This window comes from Myotis daubentonii, chromosome 7, assembly GCF_963259705.1.
Source record: "Myotis daubentonii chromosome 7, mMyoDau2.1, whole genome shotgun sequence".
Lineage (NCBI taxonomy): Eukaryota > Metazoa > Chordata > Mammalia > Chiroptera > Vespertilionidae > Myotis > Myotis daubentonii.
In genome coordinates this window covers 32,120,825-32,145,135 of record NC_081846.1, presented here as the reverse complement: position 1 = coordinate 32,145,135, position 24,311 = coordinate 32,120,825, and the positions used below count along the sequence as shown (strand labels likewise).

Here is a 24,311-nt window from a genome sequence, read left to right as displayed (position 1 = left end):
CCTCAGTTGCCCGCCAGCCTGAAAACAGCCATCATCCCCTCACCCAGACTGGCCAGGCACCCCAGTGGGGACCCCAACCAGAGGGGGTGCGACCAGCTGCAAACAGCCATCATCCCCTCTTCCAGGCTGGCCAGGCACCCCAGTGGGGACCCCCACCCTGAAGTAACAAGATGGCGGCTAATTTGCATACTGAAGGCAGGCAGCAGCAGGCAAGGCTGTCCGCGGTCCGGGACCCAGATCTGTGACCCTGCCGGGCAGGGGGCAGTACTTGAGGCTGTCCGCAGTCCGGGACCGGATCTGTGACCCTGCTGGGCGGGGGGGGGGGGGGGGGGGGGCAGTGCTTGAGGTGTCCGCGGTCCAGGACCAGATCTGTGACCCTGCTGGGCGGGGGGCAGTGCTTGAGGCTGTTCACGGGACCAAGACACGGATCTGTGAGCCTGCGGGGCAGGGGGCAGCGCTTGAGACTGTCCGTGGTCCCGGGACCCGGGACCCGGATCTGTGACCCTTCCCGGTGGGGTGGCAGCTCGCACAGGGGCGGATCGGCTGGGGTTGGGCAGGGCAGGACGCCTGGCTTCCGCCCAGCCTCCGTCACTCTGGGCAGGTGAGTAGCGCAGAAAGCCTCTGGATAGGGGAGGCAGGCTGGCAGAGGGCGGCCTGTACTCCCCACATGGCAGTGGTGACAGCTGTGAGCACACCAAACAGAGCCTGCAGGCTGAGCTGAAGTAGCGCCTGCAGGCCATCAGCACCCAGGAGTGGCTGCGCAAGATCCGCCTCCTGGCCCAGAAGGTGCAGGATTGCAGGGACAGCCACCGTGGCGGGCCAGACTGAAGTCCTCCTGGCCGCACCACAGGGGTTTGCGGATCTTCAAAGCCAGAGGCCTCCAGTGTGCACATCCCCCCCTGGCACGTGAACATCCCACAGCACACTGTCACCCTCCTGCGCCTGCAACAGTTGCAAACCAAGGCGTGCACAAGTTCCCCCCGCCTCTCCACCGCACTTCCATCAACCCAGCATGCCTAACACCCCCACAGGATATGCACACATCCCCTCTGATGCGCTCATGTCCTTTGGAGAGTGTCTGGGTGTTCTGGGTGCTGAGGGTGGGCGCCTGTGAGATGACAGTGAGAGGGCGGAGTGGTGATGCCCTGTTCCCATGGAGGCCAGTGCAGCTACGAGATCAACTCTGGGGGGTTAATACAGGTGCTGAGGCAGGAGCAGGTGCAGACAGACACACCTGGTGGGCGCGGGCGGCCCTCACTGAGGTGCCTTCGGTCAGCGTTCAAGATCAAGAACCCAGAGGCGGAGAGGAATTCCATCCTCTCAGTGAAACAGTGGGATAGTCGGGGTGACTGTAGAGGAGAAATGTGCATTTTGGGTGCCAGCACCCATGAGCGAAGGCTGCCCTGACTGAGCCTCGCTTGCTTGGGGCCTAGCGCACTCCTGCCAGGCAGCGGGTGACAGGACGTGCTTTTCTGAATTAATGAGAGAAAACGTTGATTCTCCTGCTGCCCACGAAGGTGGAAAGTGAAGTGGGGAGGCATGTGGGGAGTGAGTGAGGTTCCCTGTCTTGGGGTTCCAAATCTGCTGTTGGTTTCTTTCACCGCTGACTAGAGATATACAGGGTGTCCCCCCAAAATGTATATACACTTTGAATACCTACTAATTCCAATGGTTTTAAGCATAAGAAAGAAACAACAATGGAGCTGTTATCTGTTAAAAGTGTGGGCACAAACAGGTAGTTGGACATTCCCTGAGGGGTCTCAGATTGGAGAGGGTGAAGGCCAGACTGAGAGGCCCCTTCCCCCGACTCCCCCCACCCCAGTGCACGAATTTTGTGCACCGGGCTACTAGTATATATAGTTGATTTCAGAGTGGAAGAGAGAGGGAGTGAGAGATAGAAACATCAATGATGAGAGAGAATCATTGATTGGCTCCTCCTGTACACCCCTTACTGGGGATCAAGCCCGCAAACCCGGGTATGTGCCCTTGACCAGAATCAAACCCAGGACCCTTCAGTCCAAAGGCCTACGCTTTATCCACTGAGCCAAACTGGCTAGGGCCCAATACCCATTTTGGAAAAACCCTTAGCAAAGTGTGAATAGAGGGAGCTTATCTCACATGATAAAGGTCATAAATGACAAACCTATAGTGAACAGCATACTCAACAGGCAAAAACTAAAACCATTTCCCCTAAGAAAAGGAACAAGACAGGGATGTCTGCTTTCACCACGCTTATTCAACATAGTACTGGAAGTCCTAGCCACGGCGATCAAATAAGAAGAAGAAATAAAAGACATCCAAATTGGAAAGGAGGAAGTAAAATTCTCATTATTTGCAAGTGATATGATATTGAACATAGAAAACCCTAAAAAAAAATCCACCAAAAAACTACTATATTTAATAAGTGAATTTGGCAATGTAGGAGGATACAAAATCAACACCCCAAAATTGATGGCTTTTTTATACACCAATAATGAATTCTTAGAGAAACTAAAAAAAAAATCCCATTTTTCACTGCAACAAAAAAATTAAGATACTTAGGAATAAACTTAACCAAGGAGGTAAAAGACCTGTTCTCAGAAAACAAAAGGATGTTGAAAAAAAAAAACAGAAGATATAAACAAGTGGAAGAATATACTGCATACATGGATTGGTAGCATCAACATCATTAAAATGTCCATACTACACAAGACAATCTACAGATTCAATGCAATCTCTATTAAAATACCAACAGCATACTTCACAGAGCTAGAACAAATACTCCAAAAATTAAATGAAATAAAAAAGCCTCCAAATAACTGCAGCAATCTTGAGAAAGAAAAACAAAGTTGGAGGAATCACAATACCAGATTTCAAGTTATACTACACAGCCACCATAATCAAAACAGCCTGGTACTGGCACAAGAGTGGGCATATAGACCAATGGAACAGAACAGAGACCCCAGAAATCGACCCAAGCCATTATGCGCAATTAATATTTGACAAAGGAGGCAAGAGCATACAATGGAGTCAAGACCGTCTCTTCTGCACAGCAAAAGAAACCAAAAACAAAACGCAAAGGGAGCCCACTGTATGAGAGAACATATTTGGCAATGATACATCAGAGACCTCCAACCACATAGGACTTTGGTGAAGGAGTTTCACTAGAATTTTTAAACCGACTTCTGTGGGCAATCTCTTTGCTTCCTTTCCCCCTCACAAAGCCCAGTGAGTGGGATAGAAGTTCTTGTAGATAAAGAAATCCTGGAAGTGGCAGGGCAGGTATTGGGCAACATTTCCCAGGAACAGCCCCAAACCTCTGAGAACTGCCAAGGTCTCAACCACCTGTTTTCCAGTAACCTGGAGAGATAGGGAGAGCCTCCATCAAATCAGATGATGGCAGACAGGGCTCTCAGCATCTCCCTGCACATCCTGTCCAACTGATCTTCCAATGGCCTTGGCTTGAGGACACACCTCCCTGTGCTTCTGGCCTTGGGCTCTGGACTCGATGTTGTGTTTTGTTTTGTAATCTGTAGAGAGGGTGGGGGACTCCTTGCTCTGCTGGGTGGGACTGCTGTGGCCACTGCCGTCTGATGAAAATGAGTCAACAGGAGTGGGAGGCCCTGGAGGCCTTGCAATGGGAAAGAATGGGAAGCCACAGGAGGATTCTAAACAAGGCACAACTCAGTCACATTCATCTTCAAATCTCATTCCGGCTATTATGTGGGAAGCACCCATTACTCTTGTGTGTTCATTTGCAGGTGAGGAAGGAAAGTAAGTAAGTAAATAAACAAACAGACTGATAGCTTTCCAGAGGCAGCAGCTCTTATATGTTCTTCTCTATAGTGGCTGTTCCTATATCATCATCATCTGCCACCATGGGACTCCAGCCCAGTGCGAGGCATACAGTAGGGACTTACCAGGGACTCACTGAGTGGAATGGACACAAGTCTAAGTTGTTACCTTGCCCTCCGAAGTCAGCGTCCAGATCACAGAGAAGGTCAGTTTGTCAGTCATGGGATTGAGGCTGCACAGTTCCTCACACAATGCCCTGGGAAGCATGGGGATCACCTGCAAATAGAGAACAGACCTGTGAGCACCTTTCTCCAACCCACAGGAGTTTACACAGCCTTAGAAACATCCCAGACAACAGAGTTTTGATGAACAGCTTGAGCTTCCAGGGAGAGCTGAAGATGGAGGCAGCTCTTTCCCCCAAAGACTATCAGAAAGACCACACTATCTGATACTTTTCCATGAGCTTCTAAAGTCAAATAGGAATGTGAAATGAAAGGTAAGAATTGGTAGCAGGGAAAAAATACATTAGAGCAATGAAAAACAACTACATTTTACTATATACTAAAACTGAAGCTTTTAGACTCTAAAGTTTAGAGTCAAGGATGACTTGTACTTTAGGATATAACTATTTCAGTTGAACTATATACTTAAAAACCCAAGGTCTTACTCTTTAAGTCTTTAATTCATTTTGAGTTTGTTTTTATGCGTAGTGTAAGTCAGGGGTCTTTTGCACGAGGCTATACAATTTGCCCAACTTTTATTGAAAGAGACTATCCATTCCCCATTGTGTGTTCTTGGCACCCTTGTCAAAAATTAGTCTTACAGTTTTCAGTGTATAGGTCTTTCATCTCCTTAAATTTATTCCTAAGTATTTTATTGTTTTTGATGTTAACGTAAGTGGGATTGCTTTCTTTATTTCTATATCACCTCACATCTGTTATGGTGGCTATTATAAAAAAGACAACAGATAGCAAATGTTGGCGAAGATGTAGAGGAAAGGAAACCCTTGTACATTGTTGGTGGGAATGTAAATTGATACAGCTGCTATGGAAAACAGTATGAAGGTTCCTCAAAAAATTAAAAATAGAACTACCATATGATCCAGCAATCCCACTTTTAGGTATATATTAGAAGGAAATGGAACCCGTACTTCTAAGAGATATCTGCATTCCTATGTTTGTGGAGAAGCATGGGACTTGGTTGGAATGTCTGTAAGGAGGATTCTCCGAAAGGTCGGGGGCTTCTGGGGGGACCTTGCCAAAGGCAGCAGCCCCTACCTTGACTTTTCAAAACAAGTCAGATCCCCCGGGTATTTTACTAAGGGATCTGTTTAGTCTTTTAGACTCGACCTTGTAGAAGCATGTGCTTTCTCAAGGATGCTTACCTTGTTGATTGTATCTGGAGGTTAATTTTAGTTCAAGCTGTTATGACAATAAAAGCCAAAGAAGGCAGGCGAACAGGGCTATTTGGTGGTGATAGCCAAGTAGTGCCTTAGCCCTCTCTTTCACAGAAAAGTGTGTCAGAGCAATCCGTTCACCCGTCGCTCAGGGTCTGCCAGTCAGCCCCAGCACATGTTCATTACAGTATTATTCATAATAGCCAAGACATGGAAACAACCCAAGTGTCCACTGGTGAATGAATAGATTAAAATATGTGATATACGTGTGTGTGTGTGTGTGTGTGTGTGTGTGACAAATGAATGGCTAAAAAATGTAAACTACACACACACACACACACACACACACACTCAGGAATATTATTTGGCTGTTGGAAGGAAATCCTGCCATTTGTGACAACATGGATGAACTTGGAGGGCATAATGCTAAATGAAATAAGCCAGACTGAGAAATAAAATACTGTATGGTATTGCCGGGAGCCGGTCCATCCTTGCTGTTTCAAGGGACCTGGCATATATGGCATACGGTTCTTAATGTGTTTGCTCACCTTCTTGGCGCTGTGTTTTAACCAAGGTCACCTCTCCGAGAAAGGTTGTTTCCCCAGGTAGGGATTTTTCCCTGAAGTTAGGGAGGGGATGAAACTCCTTAACTAAGTGCCAGGCGGGTAGTTAATCAATTTAACTACAAACAATCATGCTTAAGCTACATAATCTTTACTCCCCGGAATGGAGATAAGAAACGCCCTAACCTTTGTAATAGAGATTGACAGGATTAAAATGAACTGGTATAAATACAGATGTAACAAGACAGCAAGACACAGGGCTTGGAAGACAGGACCAAGAGAGACAGAGCCTAGGCACAGAACCTACACAGAACGTTCTCTAGGGACAGAAGAACTTCGCTGGCGAGAGCATGCCGGAGGATCCTGGACAGGGACTGGCCTCGGAGCCTGGAGGCGGAGCCTGGCGAGAGAGCATGGCAGGGGATCCTGGACTGAACCTGACTGCGGAGATTGGCAGGAGAGCCTGACTAGAACCTGGTGACTGAACCTGACTGGAGAACCTGAGCAGAACCTCTCTGGAGATCGAGACCAGAACTTGGCTGGAGATCCTGGCTAGGCTGCTGATCAACTGAACCCTGTCTCCGTGTCCTTCCTTCTTCGCCGACTCCGTCTATGCCTTTGGGGACCCCTGGACCCGCTGGGGTTGGACCCCGGCATGGTATCATATATATATTAAATCTTAAAAAAAAAGCCCATTTCATAGAAACAGAAGCAGAGAGTAGAATGGTGGTTGCCAGGGGCTGGAGATGGGGGGTTGGTGGGTAAGATGGGAATAGAGAGATGCTGGTCAAAGGTTACATACTTTTAGTTATAAGATGAATACATTCTGAGGATCTAAGGTACAGCATGGTGACTACAGTAACTAATAAGATACTGTATACTTGAAATTTGCTGAAAGAAGATCTTTTTTTTTGAGAGATCTTAAGTGTCCTCTCACCATATACACAAAAAAGAGTTAATTACATGAGGTGATAGATGTCTTAATTATCTTGACTTGGGCAATCATTTCACAATGTATATGTATGTGAAATCATAACACTGTACACTTTAAATACATACAATTACATTTGTCAATGATTCTTCAATAAAGCTGGGGACAATACAAAGAATCTAAGGACTGAGTATAACAGAATTTCATCCAAGTAAAATTGCTGAATCAATGCTTTAGTAATTGAAAATAACACAACTGATCAAATCACAGGTTGGAACATTAATAGATATTCCCATGAAATATCCCTGAAAGGTTCTTTTTTTTCTTTTTCTGTTTTGTTCATCAGTGTATTTTGTTCATTGGATTCCACGTATAAGTAAGATCATGTGATACTTGTCTTTCTTTGACTGGCTTATCCTGAAAGATTCTTAAGTACAGGTTCTCTAGATGAACATTGTAGTCTACTAGTCACTCATTTTGCAGTGTGTTAAGCCCAAATTATTTCTTCCCTTTACTGATCTTTCTATCCCTTAACTGATACAATGGTACACCCTCTTTAATTAAAAAATCGATCTCTTCAATTGACTTACAGCTATTCTAGAATATTACTTATTTTCTCTAAAATTCCAGAGATGATCTGAATATCTCTACCCGGATTTCCTAGAGATATTTCAAACTCTCTCCTTCCTTCCTTTGAATCTATTCCTTTTCCCAGTTTTCTGGATTAATGGCATTACCATGTACCCAACCACCCAAACTAAAAACAGAGCATCAATGGCCATTTGTTCAACACTGCAGATCTACTTGATTTGCAGCGAAGTACAGGTAACATGCTACCCTGTGTGAAGTAACTGGAGTGACAGTAAGAGGGGCAACTATGCACTAGTTGATGTAAAGTTAGCTAGTTAAGTTTCTATGTCAGCAAAGGCAAAACAAACCCCCAGGGTTTTCTTATTCTGTGTAAAGTGTCTGTACTTGTACCATTTCAGTACAGTAAATAACCTTGATATGGAAAAGTACATTCTGGAACTCACAGCCCACACCAGTAACAACTACTTATTCTAAAGGATGCCATATCTTCTTAACACCTATGTACAATCTAATGACTACCTGCAAATGTCTGGTAACCGCTTTTATAAGATAACCACTTTTGAAATTTTTTCTCATCATTACTTTTATACCATCTGTTCAGATGACACTATATTTTCTTTAACTTACTAGTATTTAATGAATATTAAAATGTAATCTAAATTTTTTTCTTGTATGTATCAAGTGTTTTACAAAGTAATACATTTTACTTGCATAAACATATCGAACAAAATGGAGAAAGTTTCAGTACTATATTGTGCCATGATTGAATTGTAAAGATTTTACATAACTTCAGGCTTTGGACTATGCTATGGACTGAATTGTGTCTCCCATCCCCAATTTCATGTTGAAGCCCTAACCCTCAATTTGACTGTATTTAGAGGTGAGGTCTTTAGGAGGTAACCAAGGTTAAATAAGGTCTTAAGGGTGGGTCCCTGATCCTACAGAAAGAGATAAACTCCCCCCTGCTCTGCACATACACAAAAGGCCAAGTAGGACACTGAGCATGGACCCCCTCTGTCATTGCAACTTCGTTGTAAATCTAAAATTATTTCAAAATAAAAGAGTTTATTAAAAAGAAAGCCAGGAAGAGTCCACAGTAGGAACCAAATTGGCTGACACCTTCTTCTGGGACTTCTAGCATCTGGAGCTATGAAAAAATAAATGTGAGTTGTTTAAGTCCCCTCTTTGATATTTTGTATGACAGGCCAAATCGAGTTTGTTGGGGTGGATTCTTCTTTGGGTTGCATTATCAGATAATTATACCAACTGTATTTGGTAGCAGGCTGCTCACCCTACTAGTTAGGATTTCTTCTAAGTGTAGAAGGCAGTATCTGATTGTGTGAGGCAAACGTGATAACCACTACACTACGGAAACGCAGCAGTATCTGATTGTGAATCACAAAACTGAGTATCTGAGAATGTAGCACAACTCCTGACTTCATGTATTAGTGCTTGTCAAAAGAAAGTTATTGCAACTAAATGCAATGTGGTACTCTGGACTGGACCTTGGAACAGAAAGAAGGTAATAGTGCAAAAACTGGTGAAATCCAAATACAGTATGTGTTTTCATTAATAGTAATGTTCTGATGTCAGCTTTTTACTTATAGCAAACGTACATGGTACTGTGAAGATATTAACCAGATCTGTTAGGTAACACTATATATCGGAGTTTGGGGTTAAGATTGTATTTGCAAATTGTCTGAAAATCATTAACCAATAGCGTGATGTCCAGGAGGCTGGCAGTCTTTCACTTACATTGCTTAGTTCCTTCCTCTATGCCCCTCAGGCTCTATCCCAAGCAAAGATAGACTTGAGGTTTAATCCTGTACAAGTTGGGCAAGCTAGTCTAGTTCTCTGAGTCTCAGTTTTCTTATTAGTAAAACAATATTGAAGGTGCCCAATAAAAGTCAGCTCCCTGGCCATCCCACGGTCTACTGGGTCTTTGGTCACATAGCTCAGCCTTCCTCCAGTCTTTGCCCTGGTGTTCCCCTCACACCCCAATCAGAGCCACACTGACTTGCTCACTGTACACCCCTTCACCTGCCAGGCCTACTCACTGCTCTAGTTCTTGTTCCCTCTTTCTGGAATACCTGTATGGATATTTGGCATCTGGCCAACTTTTGCATATCCTTTAAGATTCAACTCATCACCATTTCTAAAAAGATTATAAAGATTCCCCCAGGTGGAGTGTGGATTATGTTCTGTGTACTCCCCCACTCCACCCCCATTCTTTCAAAAAGGACTAGAGGCAGTCCTGAATGTCTGTCACTTACTCCATCCTTCCTGCTCTTCCACAGTACTTCTGTAGCCCTTAACACATTCATCCTAATTGCTTCTTTATGTGCCTCTCCCTTCTACTAGAACATGCAATCTTTAGAAATGAAGACCAGCTCCAGCTCCTGTTCCTGTCTCTCTTTCCAGCACCCGGCACACAGCAGGCACTTCTGGTTGAATGAATGAATGACTTTTGCTCGGGAAATGAATCGCCTGTTTTTTTCTATGTTTACTGTTTACTGCATCAGAGAAGAATCTTATGAAATACATGGCAGACTTCTACTTAAACATCTTTACAAAAGATTTTCACAGGCAGGTAGTAGTTTAAGTATAAGATAAGCTGTTTTGGCTACTCTCCCCTAAAAACAATGGGCACGCACAGGGGCTGCCCTGGTTATAGACAAGCACTGCTTGGTCTCCTGTATCTTATACAGAAGATGACATTTTAACACTCACACTGCAATGTGCTGCCAAAGAACCTAAGTGCTCAGGAAGAAGCTAAACATCAAAACTTTTAATGTAGTATAATTATCTTTAAATTTTAAAGAGTATTCCTTTTAATAAAATTTCTTAGGGCAGAATTCAGAGAAAACAGTCTTTATGTCCACATAGTTTTGTAAATAAATGGTTATTTCTATGTCTTTGAAAGGAAAATGAGTAAACCACAATCACATCTGTGGTTTGGCATGTCATGCCTTTCATAAATTGGGCCTGACTTCTGCTGAGGTCACTGGGAATGTGCTCTACGACATGAGGCACATGTATCAAGAACAGAGCACAGCAGGGATCCCCCTGGGAGATGGGGCTGGGGAGACTGGCAGCTGCTCCTGATAAGCTGCTTTAAATACAATCCTGTTATTTCAGGGAAGACCTGCCCGGACAACAGCACAGTGTCTCATGCACATTCATCGGCTGCGTGAGATCTGCCCTGGTAGCTGGAGAGACTCCAAGGCAGGGGTGGTACACGCAGACAACGATGTGTAACTAGAAAGAGAAGAAAGGTCTCTGCAGGAGTTGAGAAACTGCTAGTTGTCATTAGCATTGTGCAGATGCTTATGCATCCCTGAGATTGTCCGCGGTTGAGTCCTGCCTGTCCTCATTAGCTTCACTACTCAGTATGGACCACGTGGCTATTTCTTTCAAAGTTCTCAAACTTGCTCACTTTCACTGTCCCAAGTCTACAGACCCACAGTTAAGCTTATAATCTGCCTTTCCTGCTTCTGCCATTCACAGCTGAGTGGTAATGGAGGAAATCACTGGACCGTGTCAGGTGCACCACTGAACCAGCCTTAGCTCCCACCCAGTGGAGGCTGGCAGTCTTTCACTTACATTGCTTAGTTCCTTCCTCTATGCCCCTCAGGCTCTATCCCAAAACTTCATTACGCACCTCAAACCTCCTGCCCAACTGCCTTCTGCCTCATTCTCAGCAGAAAACCTCAACTCTTCTTCACAGAGAAGGTGAGCACGTCAGACTCACCTGTTCCCAAGCATCCTTCCAGCTCTTTCCTTCACCAGTTTCTCCAGACTCCACCCCCTCTAACTTCACCTGAGTGCCTCAGTTCCCTGATACCTCACAAGCGTCCTCCTTGTCTAAAACCTGGCCTCTGTCTGGGCGTTTGATCCACCCCTCCCACCAACGCTCTTCTCAATCAGGTACCTGCTCTGCTGGTGTCATATCTTTCCTATAGACCATATACAAAGCCAATTTTAGCAACAATAGACAACACTGACCTCCTCCATCTAGCTCTCCCCCTCCCTGAGTCCTCCCTTCACTTTTCAAAACAGTTTCGCTTCCTGTTTTCATTTCCAGCTTCCTTTCACATCTCAAGGCAATATGACATTTTAAAATTGCAAAAATTATATGTTCATTGTAGAAATTTTAGGTGACAACAAACCAAAACATGAGAACACAAAAATTCTGAGGCCCCATGCCTTAGAGAATAAACAATGGTAACATGTTAGTACAGAACTTTTGTCTTTTTTCAGTGCACACATAAACAACTATATGTCAGGTAAAATATTACATATTATAGGTCTATGTATATTTTGAAACACAGAACTAGTGGACACTCAGACGCTCCTCTGTATTGGTCTTTATGGGTCTCTTCTCCTTCCCAGGCTCCCTCAACTCTGGTGCTCCTCTCTCTCTCTGGGCTTTGCTTTCCATTCTCTCTCTGCACATTCTCCCCAAGGAGCCCCTTCACCCCTGGGTGTGCATGACCACTGATACGTGAGTTCCACCTATATCCCCATCTCTAGCCCTGCCTTTCCTCTCCTGCTAGCTCCAAACCCCTCTATTACACTGCCCTTTGCACACCCTGATTTGGACATTCCATGCCCACTTCAACTTTACATTTAGAAGGCAAAGGTCAGCATTTTCATCCCTTCACCTGTTCCTGTGTCTATATTTTCTTTCTCAGTTTAGAGCAGCACCTTATCCCAGTTAAATAAGCAAGCAAACAACACACACACACACACACACACACACACACACACACACACACACACCACAACTAGGTATTACCTCGTGATTCCTCCACTCTCCTCTTCCCGCTACATCCCACCAGTATTCAGGTCTGGTAGGTCTTACCTTCTAAATCTCTCTCAAATGAGTCTTTCCCTCTCCATCTCCACTGGTAAAGTGTTGACACCTTTGTCTCTCTTGGGATATTTTCCAATAGTCGCCTAACCGAGCAGCAGAGTTCTGGAGTGGAAATTATTCTGGATAAGATTTCTTTATTAGTCTCCAGATTTCTACATCTTCTTAATAAACTCCACCCAATGATAATCTGCAATCCCACTTCTATTAGGGTACATTGCTTTTACCTTCCCCGACAGTTGATGAGCTAAATTCAGTAATTTGATTTTTTTATTCATCCTGTTAATAAAGGAGGGCTCTGAGAAGTCTGCGAGCAAGCCTGGTCATGGCCCAGGTCACGTGTGGCCTAGGGCTCTCCAGGAGCAATGGGTACAACACTGGTATCCCTCCTCTAAGGAGACAGCAAAGTCACAGTGGAAGCTGAGCTTTCCCATCTGCCTCACCCCACTCTTAGTTGTGTGAGATGGATTGCTAGATTGGGAGGGGAGGCAATTTGGAGGCAAATGTGAAACATTCTGTGCTCAGGAGGTCCATTTTAGCCACAGGCTGCAGACATCTATTGCTCTACTTTTCCTGGGTTCCAGCTGGACGCCAGCACATCAGTAGACTCTATGATTCTGTGGAGGGTCACTCAAAGTCTCCAGGGGTCACAACTGAGGGAAAGGGATCTGGTACTGATAACTGTAGCCTCACTGTTCTTCAACCACATGATTGCTAAGGGGATTGCCTATCTTAATCAAAAAAGATCATGTCACTTCCCTGCTTGCCCTCAAAATGAAGCCCAAGCTCTTTAGCCCACCATTCCAGGCCTCTCTGTAGCTTCATCTCTTGGCACCCCCTGCAACATACACCCCAGCAATTCTAAACTACATACTGTTCCCTGAAAAGTTCCATGCTTTTCCTAGCCTAGGTCTAGAATGCCCTCTCCATACACTTTTGTCTACCTAGAAATTTTCTACTCATAATTTGAAGCACTGCTCAAAAAATCAATAGCTTTATAATATCTTCTTGGCTGTTATGGAAGCTCCTCTTACCACCAACCAGGGCAAATAAAACCTCTCTTCTCTATAGTACTTCCTCACCTTGGGAGTACAGGTAGCCCAGTGCATTGTAACTGTTTGTTACATGCCCGCCTCCTCGGACTTCCCAGGGTAAGATCAGCATCTCTGCCATTTTCATAAGCCTGGCACCTGGCACACACTGGAACTTGATAAATGCTAACTGGATAAAGACTAGTAGCACCTCAGGCAGCAGGAAAGGAAAGGGGATTAAAGGGTGCTAAATCTTCTTAAGCATGTTTCAGAGTCAGGATCAAAGTTGGGTCAGGGCAGAGCTTAAAAGCTGGTCATGGATAAAAAGGGACAGTGAAGATAGGATACCGACTTTCTAAGCATTCTGGACTAGAGCTTAAGAGAGCTGAGAGAAATTGATCATTTAGGTAAATACACCACTGCCCAAGGCAGCTGGGTGGGGGTACCAACAAGACTATAAAATCTTATATTAGCCTCAGAGAGCAGAAACATCTGCGAAAGCCACAGCGGGTAGGCTGGCCAAGTTCAGCAACGGGTTAGCCAGGACAGCCCTGTGACCAACAGAAAGGGCCACAGAGGGGAAGAATCAATCAGCTAGGCAAGGAGGAACAGGAGGTGACTAGCAGTGACAAGGGGCTACAATAGCTGAAGGAAGCCAGCTGTCAACAACTGGGTTGCCCAGAACTGGGAGGAGCTGTAGAGGCCTCTTCTGTCCCCCTCGGCTCAGGCCACTGCTGGCTCCCAAACTTCCCTCACACCTTCAGTGCCCACTGGCTGTCTGAGCCTGAGAACGTGGTGAATTTTCTCCTGAGGACTTCGAGGTTTTAACAATGAGGTGCACTCAGCTAGCTCCCAACTCGCACACATAAACAACTTAAAGGACAGAGATAATTCACTTGCCAACCAACATCTCTGTTTAAAGAATTTTCTTTTTCACATCAACACTTCCTTGAATTTCGAATTCGATCAACTCTGTGTTGCACAGTTTGACATTAACAAAACATCAACATTCTGACAACCTGCTGGGGTCAGAAAGGAACATCTTAAAACTCTTTGGACTCCACATTAAGACATGCTTCCAATCCCAATCTTTGATCTCTATTATAAAGCAGTACCAATAAAATATCGTAGAGATTTATGGGCGAACTTTCATTTGAGCTGTTTCACACCTAAAATAACACAAGTGCTTGGGCCAATAGGCAGAAATTTTTGGTTTAGGTTTCAACTGTTTAGGTTTTCTTTTACTTTTAAAAGTCAATTCACTTATTTAAAAGAATTACCTTAAATTTTACAATTACATTATATTTCTCTCTCAGAGAAGACAGTGGGAAACATTAACTGGGTAGATGGCATGTCTTTCTGAGAAGGACAGTCCCAAGTTAGGGCAAATAGTCCCTAGCCTAACAGATATCTTTTGGTTTTTTGTTTTTTTTTTTAAAAAAAGGTGTTATATCTTTTGTTAAAAAAGAAAAAAAGGTGTTTTTTCAAGGGATTTAAATGGACAATATTTAAATTTATCTTTCCTCCTGAGTAAACCCTAGTGTTAACAAGAATAACCAAATACTTATTTCTGTGAATAACGTCCCAACAAAAAGAACTTAATTTAGAAGGCAGTAGGACAGTATTTGGACCCAGATCTGCTGCCCTGCATGCTGCACCCTCAAGCTTAGATTGCAATCTGACATCAGTCACTCACAGGTCAGTAGCATTGAATGAACACAATTAGTGGCACATTCCCTCCAGGTGGGAAAATAACTGGCACCCCCGCCCCCACCACACATATTTCCTCCCCCATCTGATGGAGTTGGGACAATGATTCTTCCAAGTGAGAGAGCAGAGGATCTAAGGAGGAGGAACGCAGCTCATCCAGCTTTTAAGAAGACCTTTATAGGCAAAGTAAAGTGAAAACAGCAGAAGAGTTCCTGGACACAGTCCTTTAAGAAACAAAAACGAGTAGGAAGAAAGGTCAGAGTTGTGGTTCCAAGGAATCCGGAGGCACAGCTGCTGCTGTCCAAGGTTGTAGGCCGGCGCCACTTGCTCCTGCCAAGCTGGGGCAGTGCCGGCAGGCGGCAGGAGCCCGCAGCCATTCAGAGGCATGATGGCCCTTCCTCCACCCAGCTCCTGCTTTCAGAGCTTAGGAGCAGAGTCCCAACAATAAATTCTAGAACTGTGACAATCAGGAAATAAAAGAGAACAGAAAACATGCTTAGTTATTTGACCCAATTTTGTTTCATCATTTTCTAATTTTGAAACAAAATTCCTGGTTACAAAAAGAGAATGCAGCAGTTAGATAAGAGAAAGACACCTGCTTAGAAGAACCTCACATTGTGACAAAAATTCCTAAATATTTGAATTTGAAGATCACAATTAAACTTTTCTATGTGGGGAGAACATTTCTTTTATGCACTTTTATGTGGTCTGTAAAGAGATTGCTACTTTTATTTCCCTTTCCATCATAACATTATAGTTTTGTAGATAAAAGTGATTTTGAAGTCTCATCTCCCTTCCCTAAGAGGTCCTGCATTTTCGGGCAGGGGATGTGGATGAGACGTCTCCAACCTGAGGCTATAGTAAATGTAGTCCATGCATTGCTAGCACGCGGCTGGGGCACTCAAAGTCAAATGACATTAGGTTTATTGAACGTGGCAGAGGTATGTTTGAAAGTCCATCTTCCACTTGTCACAGATGATGCCCATTAGGGCTGAGGTGGGGATGACCCAATCCTGTGCACCAGAGCAGAGCTACATGAGGTCTTGGGTCTGTGGAAATCATGGGAACTTTCCATGATGGTTGAATTGAAGCAACAGAAGTCCTGGCAGAAGTGGGCTCCACAGCAAAGACAGAGAGGCTGAGAAACCCCTGATACAGTTGACGCCTCCATTTGTAGGAAGCCTTGGTTTCAGTCTTGAAAGGAAGTACAGTCATCCCTTAGAATCCATGGAGGACAGGTTTCAGGACAATCCCCACAGATACTAAAATCCGAAAATGCTCAAGTCCCTTATATAAAATGGTGTATGTAGCATTTGCATAGAACCCATGCACAACCTTTTACTCATTTCTAGATTATTTATAATCCCTAACACAATGTAAATGCTATGTAAATAGTTGTTATACTGTATTGTTTGGGGAATAACAAGAAAAAAAGTCTGTACATGATTAGTACAGATGTAACCATCACATGGCTAACTACATAGTACATGTCAGCAACAACATAACTGTTTTTTCTCCCGAATGTTTTAAATATGTAGTTGGTTGGATCCAGGGATACAAAATCAGTGGATACAGAGGGCTGACTGTATACTATAATAGCTGGGTAGTCTTACAAGCCTTGGGTTCCAGGGTAATTATACATTTGGGATATGGGCACAGATGGTATATCCTTGGCAATAGTGTGATGGGGAGGGGTGGGTATGGAGGTGGTGCCACAGGGCCATCTACAAGCACGGACATGAAGTAGTCAGGAACAATTTTCAGAACCCAGGAGAACACTGGCTTCTAAAAAGATGCACTACCACAGTTAGCATTGTCAGGATGATACTCATACTTCCTTATGGCCAGGGACCAGGCATAACAAGAGCAGGTGGTCTGATTCCTAGGATCCTAGGAGTGGGACATCTCTAGGATTAGCAGCACATGGATCTCTGGTGGCCTGCTCTGCCTGGGTCTAGACAGCATGTCCATAAAAGGCCACCCCATTCTGGGGAACAGCAGGAAAAATGTATAGGAATACACATTTTTCAAGCCATAGTTTTAAAGGGGTGATAATAAAGAGAGAGGTCAGCAATAACTAAGAGAAGGGGAATGCCATCCTACAGACATGTCTTAATGCTTGTGCCAAGATGTTCATAAAGATCAGAGCTTTCTAGGGCCTCTTCAGAACCCCTATGGTTTTCTCAAACCTATAGTTACCCATCTAAATACTTCTATCTGGGGTAGGCAGCACAGTGAATTTCCTCAGAAGTTAGAGAGGTGGTAGCCAGAACACAGTGGTCTACCAGGATATGCTGCTTTTGGGGGCAGTGCTTATAGCCTGGCTTTTCCTTTTGCCAGCTGTGTAGGCACACAGGTGTGCTGGCAATGGGAGCTGAAAATCAGATAAGGTAGTGGAGGGAGACTGGGCTGTTGTATCCTCTCCCTAGGTAAAAGGTTCCCAACTCCCATGTACATGTGAGTGGGTGGATGGTGGGGATATACCTCTCACCTTGGTGTATTCAAAGAGCAAACACACCAGAAGTCATGTCCTGAGGGCATGGGAGGAGGGAAAGTTCAAGCTAGTATAGGTACCAATCTAAAACTGGACCATAGCATTTAAGGAAGCTAAGAAAGTGAAAGTTGTGATATAACCAAATAAGCAGATGAATGGAGGAGAAAAGAACCTGGAAGAATTCATGAGCTTCAGTAAGGGGGTAGGAATAACTCACATATGGTCTTTTATTCATCACTGTCCCCAGGGCCAAGAGCAGTGCCAGGAAGACACTGGTGCCCATTGAATACTTGTTAAAGGAGGCCTATAGACTCAGTGCCTCATCAGGAATGGCAGAATCAAGACTAGGCAGATGGTATATCCTTGGCTCCCTTTGCTTTTCCATCTCTGAGAATCCAGGGTATCTTGTAAAGGGCAGGGCAGGAGCAGATGAGCTCCACCCTTTAGAACAGGAGTCAAAACACCCTGGGAGGTGTGGCTCAGTTGGTTGAGTCCAGTGCAACAAAGGTTGCCAGTTTAAATCCCAGTCAAGGCACATGCCCGGGTTGCAGGCTCAATCCTGATAGGATGCCTTCCTCTCTCTCTAAAAATCAATTTTAAAATCTATTTAAAAAATACGAAAAACTTTTTCTTAAAAGGCTAGTAGTAAACTTTCATTCCATTCTTCTATAGTATAACCATTTAATAGATATTACATAAATGAATGGGTGTGACTGTGTTACAATAAAAGTTTATAAAAATGGTGGCTGCTGTGGCTGAGTTTGCTGAGCCCTGCTTTGTTTGGAATGATAGTTTGCAAGCAGTTATTTTTCCTCATTTCTTGCTGAAGCTGACTACTTGTCTGCATTACTTACATGGCAGCGCCTGTATGAAGGCTGGAGATGAATACCTGTGTTTTGCCTTCCTATCTCTTTAATTTAGTTCCTCTTGAACATATAAGGGCCTAACAGGAAAACATGCAATAATAGAGGACAAGTATTTTTCCAGGGAAAACATTTTTTTTAGACCTTATTAGATGTGAGAAAAGATGTTCAGACAAGGTTGCTGTTCCTCAGGAATTTTTTGTTTAAAAAGAAATAAAAAAAAAATTTAAAGAAGGGAAGAAGACTAAATAGAAGCACATTTTTCAATCCAAGAAACTAGAGACTGATTTTTTACCTTCTGAACCAAGTAGACACTCGTAGCTCTCTGAGCAGCCACTTGATCCAATTCGGAGCCCTCAGGGACAAAGTAACTGACGTCGGCGATGTGAACTCCCACTTCATAGGTGTTGCCTGTAAAGGCACAAGAAGGTCCATCAGCCTCGTCTGGAAGGCAAGAGCAATCCCTCCCGGAAACTCTTCCCAAGAACACATGTCACTCTCAGAGGCCACTGGGGGCCCTTTCCAGTGTCGATGGGCACTTCACCTACTCCCATAACTTCACTGTTGTTGCTTGATGAGATTTTTATCCTGAACAAACATTAACCATTTTCACAATATGTTTCCCACTTCTTTCTTTTTAAAAAAACATTTTTACTAATTTCAGAGAGGAAAGGAGATGGAGAGAGAGATGGAAACATCAATGATGAGAGAATCATTGATCAGCTGCCTCCTGCATGTCCCATACTGGGAATCAAGTCCGCAACCCAGGCATATGCTCTGACCAGGAACTGAACTGTGACCTCCTGGTTCATAGTTAAACACTCAATCACTGAGCCATGACAGCTGGGCGTGTTTCCCATTTCTAAAGGCTTCTTGTCTTTGACAAAACATCAGTAGACTTGCAAAGGAAGATTCATTTTAAATGATAAACAAGTCCTTTCAGGTCAGTAGAAGCAAGTTGGTCCCCAAATCCTGCAGACTTTGACTCTGAAAGCTCTGCCGTCCTGTCCATCTGACAAGAGCCTGCTTTCAGTCCCACAGCTGCCCTTCCTCCCTTGACATAGGCAGCCTCTTACCCAACCTTCCATACTGTTTCTAGTCATCTTCATAACCATGGATCTGGTGATGCCACTCCCTAGCCTGCTACTCTTGTTCTTGCATGGTCTCACCCAATCTACCACACCAGCCTTATGACCTTAACCTCCACACGCTCTATACGCAGCTGTCATGGCAAATTTCTTCCCATTCCCAGAACGTGTCTTACTCCATCCCACTCAGATGCTGGCTTGGCTTGTGCTTTTTCTTACACTTGAGATAACTCAACAGGACTTGCCTATCAAGATCCTTCTTACCTTATAAGGGCTAACTGAAGAGTATCCCAGAACAAGAGATTCTCTGCCCTGTTTCGTCCAGCTGCACTGTTAAAACACCCAACCCATAACCGAAGATGCTTGCCATGACCGTTCTTCAGAGGTCTCATCTCTACCAGATATCACAGCATATCTGCACTGGTTTACTCCAATGTCTGTCTCTCTCCCTACAGTATAAGCTCCGGAAAGGAAGGGCATTTGGTGTAAAGTTCACTGTTGTAGGCCCAGTGCCTAGAAGAATGCCTGACACACAGTAGGCACTCAGCAATACCTGTTGAGTGAATAAATCAATAATTGGTTTGCTAGTTGCTTTTTCCCTTCTGGCAAAAGACCCTACTTGTTTTCCTTTTAGAACTGCCCTTTTCCTTACTGGTGGAGCTGTTTTTCAACAGGCACTGCCTTCCCTATCAGTTCCACCAGAGATGGTCAGATGATTCAGGCCAATGGAATTGCATCAAAAGCTGCGCTGGGGACCAGTGAGGTTATGCATTTAAGATTTACTCTTGAAAATCCTATAAATCATCTATCAAATGTAGTATATGTAATTACACATACACACACACTTCCATATATATATGAAAATGCACAAAATGAACAGAATATTAAAAAGAGCACACATGTAAAATAAATGTGTAGAAGTGTGCAGACAGAAGTATACTAATGATATGAGCACAAAAGTGAATGTTTAAATTTAAACATATACTTGACGTAATTCTATTATACCTCATCCCTGTTCACAGTTACTGGTTTAGGCATAGGTATATGACTCAAGTAGATCTATTCTGAGTCTGTTTTCAGGGACTGAATTTGGACTTCAGGAAAAAGTGTCTCTCTCAGAATCCAGAGACAGTAAGGTCCATTGTTAAGTCCGGAATTGCCAAGGAAATTTCTTTGTCACATAATCATGCCAATATAGTAAATAAGAGGTCTAAGAAATAAAGGGAGAAATCATGATGACCTCATTTGAACTCCAGGATCCAGCTGAACTAGCAACTAGACTACCTGTGGACTTGGCAATTCATGAGTAATTCAGTCATGGCGACCTCACTGACAATCCTGACTTGAGTTCTCCACCGTGTGAGGTCACAGTGAGAAGACCACTATGAACTAGGTAGCAGACCCTCATAGACACTAAATGTGTTGGCACTTGGATCTTGGACTTCCCAGCCTCCAGAACTGTAAGAAATAAATGTTTGTTGTTTATAAGCCCTCAAAAAGAAAGAATCCTGATTGATACCCAAGTTGACTTAGTAAAGTTTGCTAACATATCACAAACTTGCTTCTCTGTTACCTGGATAAGGTCTCACACATTTATCTGAAAATCTTATAGCTATTTATTGTCCTCCTGTTCCTTCTTCACTGGGGGATGATTCTTCCCTCAGTTTTTAAAATGGAAAAACATTTAAACATGGGGTAGTTAAGGGGTTTAGGAGAGGAAAAGCATTCTTCACTCAGAGACCACCCTCCTACTGGACATTCACTGGGTTTTCCTGCCCAGTCCTTTAACATTAATACATTAGAGAAAACCTAAGTCCACCTAAGAGATCCTGGCTGCTATGGGATAACAAACCAATTTCCCACAGAGGAGAAAGGGCTGTCTGGAAAGCTGAGAGAAACCAGTGTGGCTCAAAGTTCAGCTGCCTCATTCTGAGAGCCATGCAGCTGTGTTGTTGGGTCATGGGGAACAGTGAAACCTGCCCTGCGATGATCGAGGAACTCAACCTCAAGAGAATGTGGCCAAGAGTCTCAGACAGCTCAACTTCCAATTTTGATATTACAAGTATCTAAAACCAACACTTGAAGAAGGTAAAACAAAGTGTCTTCTTTTGAAGTGAGAATTATAATATATTGGCCTAACAGGTAAATATTGACTAAAGGAAAACAGAGAGGATTATTACATCATGATATAAACCATAATCTTCAATTCAGTCTGTGTGTTGTTACTACACATGAACTTTCTGTCCTTAGTCAAAATTGACAAACTGACAAAGAGTTCATTACAGGAGATAAAATATGAAGGAGGCCAATCAAAACATATTTGAGAGGCTTAAATTTCACTCAGAATTCCCAGCAGAGCCTCTAAAACCAGTAAAGAGAAGCTCTTGTATTCTCTCCTTTGGACATTTTTAATGGAAACCCTAAGTAAATATTTTATTACATATATTTACATAATGTGAACTTGCAGAACTCTTGAGGTAGTTGCACTGTAGTTTTTATTCTATGAAAGAGAAAATATAAATGCAAAAGATTATATAATATATGCTGCCAAAACATTTAGGACAAATTTGATGTTTTAAAAAATACCGTCTTCCATATAAAAGTATTCTTTAAATTTTTTTCTTTACATTAAAACATTTTCATCTCCTGGGGCTAAGATGAGTACTGTGAATTCTGAAGAGCTGTGGAAGGAGAGGGAGGAAGGTCCCCAGGCCAGCCATGCCTGGAAAACTCTGCACAGGGCCCATAGACTTAAGTGAATACAAATGCTCCTCTGAGTGAACCTGAGAAGATATCATAACTGCTTCATCTAATTAAAACGCTAATAAAACCTAAAGCAGGGGCTTAAGCACCATCTTCTATACCAGTCTTTCAGCCATTCAGCTGTTCCCCCCGTGTGCCTGCCAGGTGGCCCCTGACACAGTCTCAAGCGGGTGGAGCTCACATTTTGAAGCCACTGCTCCATTTCTGAAGAGCTTTGGTCATGAGAAACCACTTCCTTACACAGATGCATGACACTCAGAAATAGAGCCCTAGTTTATTTCAGCACTGGACCTCTGTAAGAGGTAATCCCTCCATTAGAGGAGCTCACAACCTAAGGTGGTTGGCAGATATACCAATGTGGTGACAATATAATGTTACTAATGCTATGAAAGAGGACAGTTACAAAACCTTACTGCATGGGAGCAAGTTGAGCTGAAATCTGTTTTTACTTCAATGAGAACATATCTAGTGTTTTATAATTTATAACAACATAAATGAAATGCTGACATTGATGATCACAAAAATGATAACAAGGACAGCAGCAGTGACCATTTGTTTAATGTCTCCTTTGTGCCAGGGTCTCCACACACATTAATGTAGCTTTGGCAATAGCCATGTAAACCATATTTCACAGATGGATCATCTGAGGCTCAGAAAGGTTCCAAGTCACTTGTCCAGGTTTACCTGGCTGGTAAGTAATAAAGCTGAATTCAAATTTAGAGCCTTTCCTCCTTTTATTACCACCCCTCCACCCCGCCAATGTCACCATAACTTTAGGACATGATTCAACCCAATTTTTCGTCTCAGTGGACCACAGCTAGAAATGCCTCTCTACGTCTTCTGATTCCATAGAAGCCACATTCTTGCTATGGATTCATAAGTTCTGTCGTGAATTTTCTCAGCCTTGTACACAGTCACATCTCTGACCCTGCAGATGCTTTTTTGGTTCCCACTGCCAATCTCCTTGGCAACTTGTAGCAGGGCCTGATTCTAGAGTAACCACTAAGCTGTCAACTCTAGTTCTACTTAACTAAAGCCCTTGAGATCCAACAATCCCTTTCTAAACTTCTAGCTTACAGTCATCTTTAGCTGGTGGCAGGGTGACTGTCTTATTACAGTGGGAATATCATGCTTCTCCTGCCTTGCCAAGGGTGAGACCAGGGCCTTTCAGACCTGGGCCACTTGATCTCACCTTTACCCACTGCTAAGATTGGACTGTGGTGACAGAGGCTCTTCTTGACCCAATAGGACACTCCTTTTAATCCAGAGTGTAGGGGAACAATGCTGTTAAGTGTATTTCACTAGCAAAAATAATTGCATTTGTCCAGGTCACTAATGGCCTTTGTGTCACTAAATGCAAACCTTTTTAGGCCTGACTTGGCCTGATCTTCTAGGGCATCTGAGGCTGTGGTGATTTCTCCCTTGCTGAGACTCACTTCCTTTGGCTATGGGCCCCACTCTGGATGTCCAACACTGTGGCTGCTCCTTCTCAGGTTCCTCTTCCTCTCCTATCCCTTCCATGTACATATGCCTCTAAGCTCTGCCTGGGCCACCTTCTTTTCCCATTCTGCTCTCTCTTCCTGGACTGTCTCATCCACTCCCATGAGTTCAAGCATCGTCTCTGTGCTTTTGTCTCCTCATTCTGTGCCACCAGTTCCAGAATGACATGTACAAGGGTCTACTAGGAACTGCCACTTAGCTGTTTTACAGGTATCTCACACTTACACCCCCAGCACAACCTTTTCTTTTCCTCCACAAAAGCAGCACTGCCCAAACCTAAAGGAAACCCGGGCCTGCCTCCACCTGCATCCACCAAGTACTCTGAAATCTACCTCCGAATGCCTCTCCAGACTGCCCATCTCTCCTCTGCCCACCATCCCCATCTTGGCCAGGGCCACCATCATTTCTCTGAAGGAAAATCTAACAACCTCCTTGTGGATCTCCCTGCCATTTCTCAAACCCATTCTCCACACTGTACTCTTTCCAAAACACAAATCTCCACCACCTATGGTATAAGCCTGCAGTCCCCACACCTGGTCCTCCCACAGGGTGTCCAACCTATTCTTGCATGCCTCAAGCAACTTAAAAATCACTACTTCCCAGCACAGTCTACTTCTTCCTCAGATAGCAACAAGAAAAAAGCTCCTCCTTTGGAAAAAAGGGGACATATATTATACTTTCAACAATAAAGAATTATTTTTTAAAAATTCCCCCCTTTGAAGACAAAATACATC

The 24,311-nt window shown here is 43.8% G+C and overlaps 1 protein-coding gene across 9 annotated transcripts in view; it reads right to left on the bottom strand.

The window, feature by feature from the left end:
- DIS3L2 (DIS3 like 3'-5' exoribonuclease 2) overlaps window positions 1-24,311 on the bottom strand; it is a 342,664-nt gene that overhangs the window by 89,008 nt on the left and 229,345 nt on the right. For all 9 annotated transcript variants that reach the window (XM_059703557.1, XM_059703561.1, XM_059703558.1 and 6 more), the window contains 2 exons: window positions 18,522-18,637; window positions 3,943-4,050 (listed from right to left, as the gene is read on the bottom strand). In XM_059703557.1, coding sequence (XP_059559540.1) covers window positions 3,943-4,050; window positions 18,522-18,637 — 224 coding nt within the window. The remainder of the gene's footprint in view (window positions 1-3,942; window positions 4,051-18,521; window positions 18,638-24,311) is intronic.